The 15,013-nt window shown below is 45.2% G+C and overlaps 2 protein-coding genes across 2 annotated transcripts; both read left to right on the forward strand.

Moving 5' to 3' along the window:
- Window positions 1-385: 385 nt before the first annotated feature.
- Window positions 386-4,275, forward strand: LOC136763632 (PLAC8-like protein 1). Its single transcript, XM_066717763.1, has 4 exons — window positions 386-474; window positions 1,084-1,211; window positions 1,420-1,556; window positions 3,671-4,275. Exons 2-4 carry the CDS (start codon window positions 1,100-1,102, stop codon window positions 3,767-3,769), a joined length of 348 nt encoding a protein of 115 aa, XP_066573860.1. The 5' UTR covers window positions 386-474; window positions 1,084-1,099; the 3' UTR covers window positions 3,770-4,275.
- Window positions 4,276-4,372: 97 nt separating this feature from the next.
- On the forward strand, window positions 4,373-14,640 carry oscp1b (organic solute carrier partner 1b). The gene is made up of 10 exons (XM_066717762.1): window positions 4,373-4,696; window positions 7,146-7,300; window positions 7,796-7,963; window positions 8,472-8,552; window positions 8,831-8,934; window positions 9,866-9,994; window positions 10,650-10,719; window positions 13,041-13,177; window positions 13,327-13,390; window positions 13,747-14,640. Exons 1-10 carry the CDS (start codon window positions 4,585-4,587, stop codon window positions 13,864-13,866), a joined length of 1,140 nt encoding a protein of 379 aa, XP_066573859.1. The 5' UTR covers window positions 4,373-4,584; the 3' UTR covers window positions 13,867-14,640.
- The last annotated feature ends 373 nt before the right edge of the window (window positions 14,641-15,013 follow it).

A 15,013-nucleotide genomic window follows, 5' to 3' on the forward strand; every position in this document is an offset into this window, starting at 1 on the left:
CAGGACTTGTGTTTGAGTGTGTGTGTGAGTGAGTGCGTGTGTCTGTGAGTGTGTCTGTGAGTGCGTGTGTGTGTTTGTGAGTGTGCATGTGTCTGTGTGTGTGTGTGTGAGTGAGTGTGTGTCTGTGTGTGTGCGGAGTCTGTTTTGATGTCCTCAGACAATCCCAGGGAGGGAGTTAGTTATAATAGTTAAGATGGCATCATATAAACGTAACTTCTTAAATTTTTACTATTGATTTTTTCACACGCATGGTCTGGACCTCAGGGACAGAATGTACAGAACACGGCTCTGATGTCTGTGTGTGCGCGTCTGTGTGTGCGTCTGTGTGTGCATGTATCTGTCATCAACCTCAACTCTGCAGAGCGCTTGTACAGCACAATTGTGCAAGTTTGTTCCGCTTTGCGAGGCTAGTCATTTCCTGTGTTTAAATATCACCCCCAGTTCTGCAGAGGGCCAGTGCAACGTATGTGTGTGGTAAGTCAATATATTCCTTTTTAATTCTTACGTCCTTTACTCACAAATGTAACTGTTTTACATGTGGAGTTAACTCGTTAAAAGTAAACGGTACAAAGAAATATGAATTGCTTTATTTCAATGTGTGGTTGAAACTACAGTTATAAACTGTCAGATTGAAATTCACTTTTATAAATGTGATGTTAATTGCATATTAATTATTCTAGATATAGATATTTGGGGTAAGGAAGTATACAATTAGGAAGATAGATATACTTCACATAAGTACATTTTGGAAACCATGTTCTTCTCTATTCATATTTTAAGACATTGACAAGGAAGAAGTTCAGTAAAATAAAGGAAATAAGAGCAATGGTATATATTGATCCCAGTGATAACTGGATCCTCTTGACTTGTTAATTAACCTGTATCTGTGCGGAGGTCAGTTACTGCACTGGGCATTTATGTGAGCTGATATTGTAAAATGTTAAAATGAGTTTCTCAACAGAAGAGTAACTGAATAAATCTCCATCAAATACATTTTCTCGATTTTTTGTTTTCCGTTTTTTCTTTCCAAACTTGGAATAAAAGTGTATTTTGAGTTTTCACAGTTTTATCTGCAATCCTCAGCCCAGCGTCTGTTGAAATGTCGAGCCCAGCCATCACTCAGCAGCCGGCCGCCTCCGCCTACGGCACCAACGTGCAGACGGGGGACTGGAGCACCGGGCTGTGCTCCTGCTGCAGCGACGGGCTCGTCTGTGAGTCTCTCTGTTCAATCTCCTAAGCAGGACCAGGCTTACAAAGAGCACGCACTGCGTGACTGCGATGAACAGGAATAAAAGCTTAATTTAACCCTGAGATCATTTCTGAACACCAGATGCATCTCTGACAGTTGACAGATGAAGAAAGCTGTGTGTGAAACTGATTGTTGTGGCTTTCCCTTGTTGATTGTCTTTGTGATTTCAGGTGCATTGGGCTTTTTCTGTCCCGTGGCGCTGGGCTGCTACACTGCGCATCTCTATGGAGAGAACATCTGTCTGGGATGCCTTCCAGGGGGGGCCACAGCTCTGAGAACCCACATGAGATTGACATATGGCATTCAGGTGATTCACTTCCACAGACTGTCTTATTGGGTGGATAATAATGTGTCAACGTGCCACGATGACAGGTAAAAGGCAAAATGGAATGAAACAGTCGAAGACCAAAAAAGAGACTTCAATATGACTTGGCTGCAGTGAAAATCAATGATAAATAATAATTATAAAACATCTTACTTCTTCATCTTTGTAGCCGTTTACAGTTCATGAGAACGCAAAGTGATGAAATAGAGAAGCCTTCTTTCTCAGGGTTGTGAAATGCATTAGGCAAGCAACACAAGGAAGGTTCATTTCACAGAAGTTCAGAAACCACCACTGCAGCAATTCAGCGTTGAGCAAAATTGACGTGATTTTGTGAAATTCAGGGGACACAAGCAGTGGAGAAGGACAGGAGAAATGTGTCGCTGCGTGGGTACAGAGCCTTGATAAAGTGTAAACCTGTGCGTAGACATACACTCACTACAAATAAATACCAATAGAAATAATTGCATAACTATCAGTATTGTATACATCAATAGCATATCTGTCAAAAATAGTTATGTTTATTTCATAATACATGTATGCAGACCTTAGCAAACAGTATTTAGTGAAAGCACTTAGAGAGCGAGCAGGAGGTGCTTCCTGTCTTCTTTTAATAGGTTTATCAAGCTCTCATGGAAAGTCAACCACTCCCCCTGCAGAAACCCCAGCTCTCTCAGGCTGACAAAGTCAGACAGCATCTTCTGAGGCACAGCTCTGGAGATCAGTGTTGACATTTTGCTGCCTTTACCATCGGCACTTGGACTCAGATGTGCACTATTTTGTGTCAAATATTTGACTGGTCTGCTTGCATAGTAAGAAAATGCCTAAATTAAGCAAAAATCATCTGGATTATTCTCAAGTCGGTTGTCACCCTGATTAAGCAAAAAGTTTTGGACAGAGACTAGTGTGAAAATGTGTGGCATTAACAACAACAGAAAAGCAGTGCGCAAGTAAGCAGCTCGGCACAGAGGAACTGGACAAGGTCTAGAGTAGTGCATGATTGTTGTATTTTCTTGCTCGATGGGCTTTTAGTTACACTTCATCTAGGGGACTGAATATATTTATTTATTATTATTATTATTATTATTATTATTATTATTATTATTATTATTATTATTATTATTATTATTATTATTTATTTCTTGGCAGACGCCCTTATCCAGGGCAACTTACAAAATGTAAGCATAATACACAGTGCAAACATACAGTTCAGTACAAATCATGAAAGGCATCAAGCACATCAGACCAGAGGAGCTTTTCCAGATCTGCAGGGACACACGCACCCGGGGACACAAATGGAAATTGGGCTTCAAGGCATTCAAGACAGAAAACAGGAGACACTTCTTCACACAGAGAGGCGTCACAATCTGAACAAACTCCCCAGCGATGTGGCTGAAGAGACAGTTTGGGAACATTAAAAAACAGACTGGATAGGATCCTTGATCACTGAGTTATTAATGGACACCAAACGAGCACGATGGGGCGAATGGCCTCCTCTTGATTGGACTCTGTTTCATGTTCTTATGTATTTCCACCTCTAGGTGTACAGTGGACTGCTTGAGTATTCACCCCCATGGAGTTTTGTACATGTTGTAGTGTTACAATCTGAGCTGAAATTAATTTAATTGGTATTTTCTGTAACTGATCTACACAATGTATTACAAAATATCAATGTTGGATAAAAAAACTATTATCCTTTTAATCAACTTTAAAGTCTTGATTGCATAAGTATTCACCCCTTTGCTGTGACACACTTAAATGAGCTGAGGTGCAGCCCGGTGCTTTCAGAAGTCACTAGTTGATCAGAAACCACCTCTGTGCAATCAAAGTGTCACATGATGCCAGATGGTCCCAAGAGGCTAGTGGTACCTCTGAAGGAGCTACAGAGGAAAAGTCCTTGGGGGAGTGAATACGTATCCAATCCACTGTATATGTTTAGATTACAACTGCAGAGCTCTAATCTTCTCTTATACCTTAATATAATTAATTGTAATGTGCAGATTATTCGTACGGTGATGTTGTAACCCTTGTGTTATTGTAATCACAATATGGTATTCTGTTTGTTAATCATACACTAAATGATTTTTTCTTTGTCATAGGGGACGATCTGCAACGATGCGCTGATGGTGTTCTGCTGTGGCTTCTGCGAGACGTGCAGGATGGCTCGGGAGATCCGTATCCGCAGTGGAGAAGTGTGACCAGGATCCTGTGTGGAGTAGCGGTTGGAGCTCATGGCTCTGGACTCTGGGGTCGTGGGTTTAATTGCTGCTTTTGTACCCTTGAGCAAAGTACTTTATCCAGAGATCCTCGATCTAAACTGTTTTGTTTAGATCGAGGATCTTTGTTCACATTTGATATGTGTTGGCAGGTGATTTGGAAAAGATCAAAATAGGCCATTGTCTGTGACTTTTGTATTTAGTACGTTTTAGACCTTTTTGCCAATTTAAATAAACGGTTAACAGTGAAACACAGTCCACATTGATCAGTCTCGGATGTTTTAACTTTCTTCTCACGTATTTCCCTTTTTTAGTGTTGCATTGTGTACTTGTATCATGCAAGTCCTGCCAATAAACAGTAATAACATTGTGTGTGTGGATTACAGCAGCTTCGAAAGTGGGTTTGTAAATGTCTTGAGAAAATGACTTCAATCTCAACCTGCAACAGTGTGCAGTTCAGTGCATGAATAATAAACAGCCTGACTAGGGTCTCTGGTGAGCACGTCGTTATTGTCCTTAATGATAGAGCTGCTTCGACTCTCAGGACCCTCGCCTGGGGCGGAGAGTGCGTGATGCGTGCGTGATGCGTGATGCGTGATGCGTGGCTGCAGTAACGCGAGCCCTGATTGGTTCATCTGGGTGACCTGGCAACCACGCTGACGTCCGGACGCTGTTTCCTGGCGGCATCAGCAGCAACGACCTCAGTACCGGTACCGCATCACACCCGCCCACAGCTCCGGTACCGCCCGCCGGACCGCATCACACCCGCATCCAGCGGCCCTCACACACACGGCGCCATGTCGATGCGGACGCTGCCGCTGCTGTTCATTAACCTGGGCGGAGAGATGCTCTACATCCTGGACCAGCGCCTACGAGCGCAGAACATCCCGGCCGACAAGGCCAAGAAAGGTACCGTATCGCCGCCTCCGCACCGCGCATGACACCCAGCGGGACGGGCCTTTGGATGGGCGTTTCACAGCCGCGCCCTGCCTGATGCGGGGCTGTAGGGCCGGCTGCGCTGGGACAGAGACCGAGCATCCGCAGAGCAGCAATCCCAGAAATAATACGCCCCACCTGCCCGTCCCATTGTCGACCCATTCACTGTGACAGTTGCACCGATAAGACCAGCTCCGGTGTCTGATCAGAACCACCCCACTGCTGCCACCAGTACTTAAAGCACAGCGTTTCCAGTTGACTCGAGTCTGATCTGAAAACACTGTTTCTGAGACCCCGTTGTTGAACGCCTCTTTTATTTGTAAATGCTCCATGTAGCTGAGTGGACAGATGGGGACAGGAGACGAGGTAATTGCTTGCGCAGATTGCACCCCGCAGTAGATGTGTGGAGAGGAGACCCGAGCCCGACCTCCAGACGACCTTAGTGCAAAGCAACAAGTGCATCAGTTGGGATAACAGTCCAAACAGCTGCATGGGACAAAAAACACCTATAATTCAGTAACCATAAAACATCTGCCCTAGTAAACCAGTGTGTGTTTTTAAACATATTTTTAACACTGTCGAGTTTGCAAAAAGTAAACAATATTGAAGACACATCAAGACATTGGTTATTAACAGTTATTATATTTGTTTTTAAAAAGAACAATACAAGTATTTTCACAACTACAGTAACATCGAATTATTACATAGATAGATAAATAGATATACAGTGTCTTGCAGAAATAATCAGACCCTCTCACAGATTTCACATTTTGTTGCTTTAAAGCTCGCAGTCATGACATGCTGAAGTAATGAATAGGCCATGTCTTACATACACAACTGAATCCACACATCCAAAGCAAAAACAAAGAATTAATAGAGAATTAATATGAAATATAAAAAAACCCGAATGATTGCATAATCTGAACAAACTCCCCAGCGATGTGGCTGAAGAGACAATTTGGGAACATTCAAAAACAGACTGGATAGGATCCTTGGATCACTTAGTTATTAATGGACACCAAACGAGCACGATGGGGCGAATGGGCTCCTCTCGATTGGACACTGTCTTATGTTCTTGAGCTCTTATAAGTATTCAAACCCTTTGCTGTGGCATACCTAAATTAATTCAGCTGCAAACAATGACCTTAATGAGACGCACAGTTAGTTGAGTGGCCTCTGTCTGTGCGCAATAATAGTGGCTCTCATGATTTCAGAATAAAAACACCGGTCTCCGTGAGGTTCCTTGGTCAGGTAGTCAAACAAAGACTCAACCATGAAGACCAAGGAGCTTTCAGTCATGGAAAAGCACAAGTCAGGAGAAGGGAACAAACATATGTGTGCCCAGTGTACTCAATCATCAGTGAATGGCGGGTTCATCAGCCAGCAGTGTCCAGACCACGGCACACAACTGCCCTGGGTGGCAGGGTGGCGAGACGGAAGCCATTACTATAATCACAGTGTGTGTGTATGTATGTATGTATGTATGTATGTATGTATGTATATATATAATGCAATCCCAGTTTGTTGCTAGCTGTTTTTCAAGTCATTATAAAGTCTTACAACTCGTTTAAGGCTTTCTGTTTTCTTAAAGGGACAAACAATACTCCCACCTACCAAATATATAATTTGAATTCTCTCACTTGAAAGCACACAATATCTCTCTTTGCCTATTAATGGTGTTTGGCTTCCAGTCTGCTTTTTGTGGTCTCGGCAACAGGCAGTGTACTCTAGCTGAGAATCAGAAACGTCATTGACTGAAAATCCAGTTCACTACAGCAGCCTCTGTGCTTTTACTTTATGGAACTACGAGATAAGTCTTAACGAGTCGTGTTCCAGGATCTGGGTCGAAAATAAATTATTTAAAAGAAATTAATCAAACCTCTTGTCGAGAGATGCAGGCCAGAGGGTGTTAACATAGCATTTTCATTTTGTTTTTATTCTGTTTGTTTGGTGCCCAATCATTAACATGAAACCTAATCTAGTTCTTCAGAATTAGGTATCAGCCCTTTTGTTACAATCTGCCCCTGAAAAGGAAAGTCTTCCTTCTGTTTGAATAAATTGATGCACTTTCTTTGCTTTCCACTCTGCTATGCTTACCCATCTTCTGTGGTGCTTTATCTTGTTTTCTGTGCAGTTCATGTCTATCAGTCATCCCTATCACCACCATCTTCTCTAACATGCTTTCCTTTGCTCACTAACTTCAATATGGGCATTGGAGTCGGGCAGTGCTGACGTTAGAGCTTCTCCTGAGCTACGGCTGGTACTTCCCCATCTTTCCTGCTTTCTGTTTGTATCATACATGCATCATTTAAAAACATATGCACCTAGTTTGGGGATCACTGTCTGGCACAATGGGTCGAATGGCCTCCTCTGGTTTGTAAACTTTCTTTCTGTGTCCTTTGCTTTTTGTTTCCCGCCCTAGTTATGAATGACATCATCACTACGATGTTTAATAAGAAATTCATGGAGGAGCTGTTTAAACCTCAGGAGCTCTACTCCAAGAAAGCCCTCCGGACGGTGTTTGACCGACTCGCTCACGCCTCCATCATGAGACTGAACCAGGCCAGCATGGACAAGGTACAGAACCATGGCACCAGCATGTGTCCGCGTGGAAGCGTCTGAGGGTCGTGTTCGTTTCAAAGGGAACCAAACAAACAACTGGGTTGAAGTGAAACGATAATCCACATCTTGATTTTCTGTATGATCAGCCTACTGGATTCACACCTTTAAAGGTCAACTGAGCAATATTACTAAAAAAAGACTAACAAAATCCACTGTAACTCATTCTTATGAACAGTAATACGATGAGCTGGTTATTTGCCTCTCACTCTACAACACAGAAGTACAGGACAGCACTGGGGCAAGAGCAAGGGACACAGTTCTTATTGAATTAAGTAAATGTAAAAAAAAAGCAAGTGTGATTAGCAAAACAAATGCAACATAATCTAAATACTAATAAGGAAACTGTGTTTTTTGCTCAGTTGACCTTTAATTGCTTTCAGAAGAACTGGGAAAAAAGACGGCGTAACTCTGCACAATGAATGAATGAAACGTATTGTGTTTGATTTACAGCTGTATGATCTCATGACCATGGCTTTTAAATACCAAGTGCTGCTTTGCCCCCGGCCCAAAGACATCCTCCTGGTCTCATTCAATCACATGGATGCCATCAAGGACTTCATAAGAGATTCCCCAAGCATCCTCAACCAGGTGGACGAGACTTTCCGTCAGCTCATCGAGGTGCGTCTAGAAACCCAGTCTCGCCGTCATCCTCTTCTCATGGTCATTGAAAGTGTTTTCCTCCTTCATCTGATTCTGTGATTTGTGTTGTGTGATCTGGTCATTAGATAACTCTTATTCATCAATGAGATCTTTTCAGACGAACACTGATCAATAAGTGTAGTTAAATTAACTGTCAGAATTAATCCTGAAATACCAATGTTTCAGACCAATGGTGTGAACAGGGGGTTGAAGCTCAGCTGATGAAGGGACACAGTCTTCTGTTTTATTTAATTTCCACATTCAGCTCATTATTTTCCCAGTAATGCCTATTAACACAGTTTCACACTTTATGCTGTTCTTTCAAGGTGTACAGAACAGATCAGTTAAACTAGTCAGCAGGGTAATTAGATCAATTAGCAGCTGGGAAGTGAGTTTGTCCCTTAGACCTGAGGTTGGTGATGAAGTGGCTGGGTTTGTGTCAGTGGCGATGTCTGTTGCACCGTCACTGCTGTCTCTGTTTGAATAGATGTACAGCTGTCTGCCAGCCGGAGAATTTCAATTGATCAGACAAACGCTACTCGTCTTCTTCCAGGACATGCACATCCGGGTGAGTCTGAGCACAGTGTGTGTCCCTGTGTGTGCCTGTGTTTCTGTGTGTGTGTGTGTGTATGTCTGTCTGTGTCTGTGTGTGTGTGTGTGTGTGTGTGTCTCTGTGTGTGCCTGTGTCTGTCTGTGTCTCTCTGTGTGTCTCTGTATGTCTGTGTGTGTGTGTGTCTCTGTATGTCTGTGTCTGTGTGTCTGTCTCTGTCTGTCTGTGTGCGTCTCTGTGTCTCTGTGTGTGTGTTGAGACTATATGTTCAAGCCCCTGTCCTGTTTGCTCTGCAGGTGTCGATCTTCCTGAAGGACAAGGTGCAGAACTCTAACGGGCGCTTTGTGCTGCCCACCTCCGGGCCGGTTCCCTGCGGAACCGAAGTCCCAGGATGCATCAGGTAGCCATGGCAGTCCCTGGCTGTGTCACGCAATACTCCACAAACACACGCGTGTATCACAGACCATGTGTGCACTCAGAGTTCATACATGTAGCATTTGTTTTCAAAAAGATTATTAATAATCATAGTAAATATGAATGTGTGAAACCTGTTGGGATAGTTACAATACAGTAACCAGTCGCACAGCACTGTTCACAGACTGCTGGGGAATGAAGTGCGTGGGCTGGACACTCGGACAGCACTGTGGGTCAGGTCTACAGGGCAGGAGATACAATAGTCTTATAGTCCGCTCATCTGATGCAAATCAAATGCGCGGTTTTATGGTGTGACTTGGTGGTTGAGCTGCCGTTAAACACAGTCTAGGCTTCGTCTTATTGTAACTGGTTTCACGTCTTCTTTTAGAGCAGTTCTGTATGTATCAAAGCTGTGTGTCTGTCCGTGGGCAGTTAAAGACCTGCCAGAGAGGGAGGATCCTTAAAGGGGAACCAGGATTCCTTATCACTGGTATTGTGTGCTTGTTGTGCTTTATTGTTTCCTGACCATCCACTTTGACAGATTGTTACATTTAACAATCACATGCAGTTACAGGATGCATCTGAAGTTGCTGCAGTAATAATATTGTGAAGATGAGATTGTAAACAACAATTAAGATTAAAATAATAAAAGCAAATCTTCCGATTCCGAAGTGAAACTGCTTTAAAACTGCAGAATTTAAAAGTGAATCTCGCTAGCAGCACCGACCCCACACTCCTCCGGGAGTCCAATTATCCAATTAAGGACAGAGAAGAGAAGTAGACCCTCCCTCTCTGAGTCACACGACCGAGTATTGTGATTTACTGCGATATCCTCAGGCCTGCATGTTTTCTTTGATCTTTTCTTACAGGAGCCCAGGAAGACTCTTAACATCCACTCTCTTTGTTCCCTCCAACAGGATGTTTAATAGCAATGGGGAGGAAATAAAACGGTCTGTGTTCCACAGCGGTGGCAACTACACGAGCCCCCTGAGGGAAGGATCCTTCGACCTTTTTGGAGACAGAGTGATCAAACTCGGCACCAACATGTAAGTGCTGCAGTCCCTACAGTAAGTAAACCCTGAGTACCACTTAGAACATAAGAGCGTTTCCATGTGTGTCCATTAATAACTAAGTGATCCAAGGATCCTATCCAGTCGCCTCTCTGTGTGAAGAAGTGTCTCCTGTTTTCTGTCTCGAATGCCTTGAAGCCCAATTTCCATTTGTGTCCCCGGGTGCGTGTGTCCCTGCTGATCTGGAAAAGCTCCTCTGGTTTGATGTGGTCGATGCCTTTCATGAATTTGAAGACTTGGATCAAGTCCCCACGTAGTCTCCTCTGTTCCATGGTGAAAAGGTTCAGGTCCCTCATTCTCTCAGTAGGACATTCCCTTCAGACCTGGAATAAGTCTGGTTGCTCTCCTCTGAACTGCCACTAGAGCAGCGATATCTTTCTTGAAGTGTGGAGCCCAGAACTGTACACAGTATCCAGATGAGCTCTAACTTCAGCCTGGATCTTTCAAATAGAAATATATATATATGAGAGAGAGGGAGAGGGGGAGAGAGGGATACTTGGCACAGCAGGTCAGTGGTAATTCGTTACCATCTTGCACTAACAAAGGGCTAATTGCCTGTGAATAATGCAGCTGTGATTGGGCCCGGGTCGGTCAGACAAGTGCGCTGATGGTGTGCTGTCGTTCCCTGCAGGTACAGCGTCAGCCGCCCTGTAGAGACACACATGTCAGGGTCGTCCAAAAGCTCAGCGTCACACACCAAGGTAAGGCTTGTTTTATGAGTTATAATCATATTTTAAAACCACTAATAATAACCTTTATAATCATAATTTTAAAAAGCATTCGGAAATAAACAGGAAGCGGAGTCAGTATAGTTTGGTTTCCTCATGACGCCTAGAGAAACCATTTCCTGTCTCTGTGCAGATCGAGCACAAAGTACAGACGCTCAGCTCGTTAGAGCAACTCATCACAGTGCAGATGGCATTAACCCTTCATTAACCAATTAAGCCACAAAGCAAGATTGAGGATGGTCTGTTTTAAAAGCCCTGGGACGTCCACAGCAGTCATTCCAGTGTTCAGAGTTGCACTGAAGAGCTTCTCCACGGTCACTGTGGCTGTTGTGCTGTCGGAGGCAGGACGGCTGTGTTGGACCCCGTGTTCAGTGTGGATGCAGAGCACAACACCTCAGAAACTGCTAACTGTCACCCTGTAGAAAAGCCCAAAGCCCTGCTCGACGGAGGGAGGTCTATCTGAGGTGTTTCTTTACCTTTTAACACATTTAATCAATGGTTTTCTTTCTACATTTGTAATGCTTCAATATGTTATAAAGGGTTCCATTAAAAATGGTAGTAAACTGTACTTCAATGTGGTTAATTTAGAGTTTAACATTATCTCTCACTGCTGCTAAGCTGTATCCTGTTTCTGTAGTTTTATCTCACTTGGTGAGTTGTGTAACCATAGGGTCACAAGGTGGGATTGAGCAGTGAGGTCACAGTAACGACAACATCTAATCACAAGCCAGACCGATATCATTTATACTGTTTTAAGACACGACAGACACTCGGCGGCGAGGATGTCCCCGAGGACGGGGGCCTGGAGTAAATGAGGCATAATCCTGTCGAGGTCCAAGAGAGGAGGAGGAGGAGGCACGGGAGCCGGAGCAGCGGACCGAGCGGGATCAGACCACACTGGCTTCAACAGGGAGACGGGAAAGGTGGGCGAGATCCTGTACTGGGAAGACAATTCCAAGCAGTATGCGGAGCTTTCTGCAGGGAAGCCTGAGACTAATGTCCCTCGTGGACAACCATACCTTTAGTCCAGGAAGGTACTGAGGCACCGGCCATCTGCGGCGATTAGCTTGCGCCCGGTGACATCTGATGGCTGCTGGAGACGGACATGGGCTGCCTGCCAAACCTCATCACTGCGCCTGAACCAGTCGTCCACTGCCGGCACCTTGCAGCACTCGTCAGAACAGGGAAACAGAGGAGGTTGGTACTGAGGATGCACTGAAAGGGGGTGAGACCTGTGGAAGAGCTGATGAGGGAGTTATGCGCATATTCAGCCCACGGCAGGAACCGGCTGCACTCAGACCGGGATGTGCTGCAGTACGACCACAAAAACCGGCCGATCCCCTGATTCAGCTGCTCCATCTGGCCATTCGACTTGGGGGGGGTGACCGGAGATGAGGCTGATGTTGATATTGAGGGCTTTCACGAATGCTGTCCATACTCGTGACGTAAACTGCAGACCTCGGTCGGACAATATATCCTCTGCCATTCCGGAAACACCGAAGATATGCATAAAGTGGAGCTCCGCAGTCTCGAGGGTGGAAGTAATGCCCTTCAGGGGAATCGGTCTGCACGCCTTGGGAAAGTGGTCCACTGGCATCACCAGACACTCGTAGTGACCACTGTTGGTAATGAGCGCTGTCTTCCACTCCTCTCCCTCTGGATCTGGATCACATTGTATGCGCTGCGGAGGTCGAGCTTGTAGAAGAAGCGAGCTCCTCGACCTCGCTTCAGTGCAGCAGGCACTAACAGCAAAGGTTAGCGGTTTGACTGTGGTCTCGTTTAGGCCCTGATAGTCAATACACGGCACAAGTCCTCCATCCTTTTTGGTCACGAAAAAGAAACTGGCGACAGTAGGGGAAGTTAATGGACGAATGATCCCGAGGTCCAAAGCCCCTTGTGTGTACGCCTCCGTAGTCTGGGACTTGGGAATGGAAAGGGAGGCGATACACCTGAGAGCAGCTCGACGTCATGATCCCCTGGACAGGCGGATGCAGGCGGGAGGCCTGACTTTTATTGAAAGTCTGTGTATTCCAGTGGGGTCTCTGGTGCGGTGGAAAGGAGAGGGCTCCCTACTTGAATGGCTACTAAATAGCAACAAAGGTGTGCTGGCTCTTCATTTTAATCTCATTCGGGCTAAAATCACATAGTGTTCGTCCTTGCTCTGACTGTATTGTGTTCCTTCAGATGATTGTGTCCATGTGGCTTTTGTAACAAGGAGATGGAAAACGATGAAACTCCTGGAGACGTGTCCCTCGTGGATGTGGCCCTTGACTCTTCTTGTGTGTCTGTTCCAGGAGAACGCGGCTCCCAACCCCCTGGCCAAGGAGGAGCTCAACCTGCTGGCCAGACTAATGGGGGGTCTGGACGTGAAGAAGTCCAGCTCCGACGCCGGGTTCAGAGTCAATCTGTTCGCCACCGACGAGGAGGAGGAGTAGGTTTCCTGTCCGCCATGCTGCATGTGAACTTCTTACACTTTCACTTTGCTGTATTAGAGACTGGTTAAAGTGGCAGATTTGGCTTCAGTGCACTTAGTCCGTGTCGTTCCTTATTGTGACATTAATTTTAATATTTTAATTTCAGGGAAGCTTTCATGTCAAGACCTGCAGAGCTTTCTTATCAAGTTATAAACATACAAGCAACAACGGTAAGAACAACTCAAGTTCTTGAGGCCGGCCTGGTGCTGCTCATTGAATGTGCACTGACACACACACACACACACAGACAAACAGAGATGCACACACACACAAGGGCTGAACGTCTGGAGGAACAGGAGGTTTACATGGTTATTAATATCGCATTATTTATCAGATGCCTCTGTCCTGGGCAATGTATACAAAGTAACAGTTGCCTGTGGAGGAAGAGCGGGCCCAGACTGAGACACGGGGGGCAGGCGTGACTTCTGGGCCTGTGGGCGGCAGGGAGAGAGCAGTGTGTGGAGTGATATGGGGGGCTGCTGTGGTCTGCGGAGGTCCCCTAGTAAAGAAGAGCTGTGTGTTTCAGGACCAGCAGGCCAACGCAGAGCTGGCACGCATCATGGGCGAGTTCACGGAGGAGGCTAGGTCGCCCCAGAGCCCGGGCAGCAAGGGGGACGACCTGCTGGCGCTGATGGACGGCCTGTGACCGGGCGTGCGCGGGGCTCTGCTCCTCCTGGACTGGAGAGAGAGGCGCCGCGTATCGCACCAGGGAGAGGAGTCGGGGGTCTGGGGCTGCGGGCGTGCGTGTTCTCTAGGTTGGGTTGAGTGGGAGTAGGGTGGTGGTGCCAGTGGGTCAACCGGTTCATTTACATGATAGAGCTGAAGATGGAGTGCAGGACAGGCGCTCTGGGGCGTCGGTCACAGGCAGGGACGCAAATGAGCATTTTACCGCGGATCTCATAGTCATTGTAGAAGGATCAGCCCTGTCACCCTGTGTCCGCAAAGCTGCGTCAGACATCTCTCTGACTCTGTACCCCGCAGTGCTACTGCAGATCCACCCTGCACGTCTGCTTTCCAGTGCGCTGAGACTGAGCCAGTATAGCTGTGTCAGTTATATCGGTCGAGGGGGCATTTAAACCCCTGCCCCCGCCGGCTCATTTCTGTCATCATTCGCAGCTGGAAAGAGAACGATAACGCAGTTTGGGGACTAGATTGCTAGAGGGCCACCTTGTCATATTTAATTCACATTTCTGATGTAAAGAGATTTGTTATTTTCTGCAGAGACGATATATATTTGTTACATAGATGTTTAAAAATAAACTGTTCTGTCTTTGTTAATAGAAATACAACTTATCCTTTTTTCTTTCTTCCTGAAGAGGTCAGATGAAGCGAACTGTGTGTACAGGTGGCAATGTGTGTATAATGCTCTTTGTGTGTCAGTTTAATTTAAAAAACAATAAAAATTGAGTTGGAGATCAAAGATCAATGTGTGATTCTATTAGAAATGCATATCGAGCAAAGCCTGCTAATAACTGGGGTGTTTATTTCATTATTTTACATGATTTACAGCTTTTAATGTGTTAATGTTTGTAAATTATTATTATTTTTATTTCTTGGCAGACGCCCTTATCCAGGGCGACTTACAACATACGTGCAAAAATACAGAAAAGTACAAGGCATCAATCATTACAAATTCAACTTAGCTAAAACATAGCATTTCAAAATAATACATTTAACAAATTCCAATTACAATTTACACAAGTACAGTAAGAGACTTCCTACATCCTGGACGGTGAAAGCTAAGTGCTGTCAAGATGTAGGGTTACAGACTAGGGCTACGGGAAAGGGAGCAA

The sequence above is a fragment of the Amia ocellicauda genome, chromosome 11 (genome assembly GCF_036373705.1).
Source record: "Amia ocellicauda isolate fAmiCal2 chromosome 11, fAmiCal2.hap1, whole genome shotgun sequence".
In the NCBI taxonomy this organism is placed as follows: Eukaryota; Metazoa; Chordata; class Actinopteri; order Amiiformes; family Amiidae; genus Amia; species Amia ocellicauda.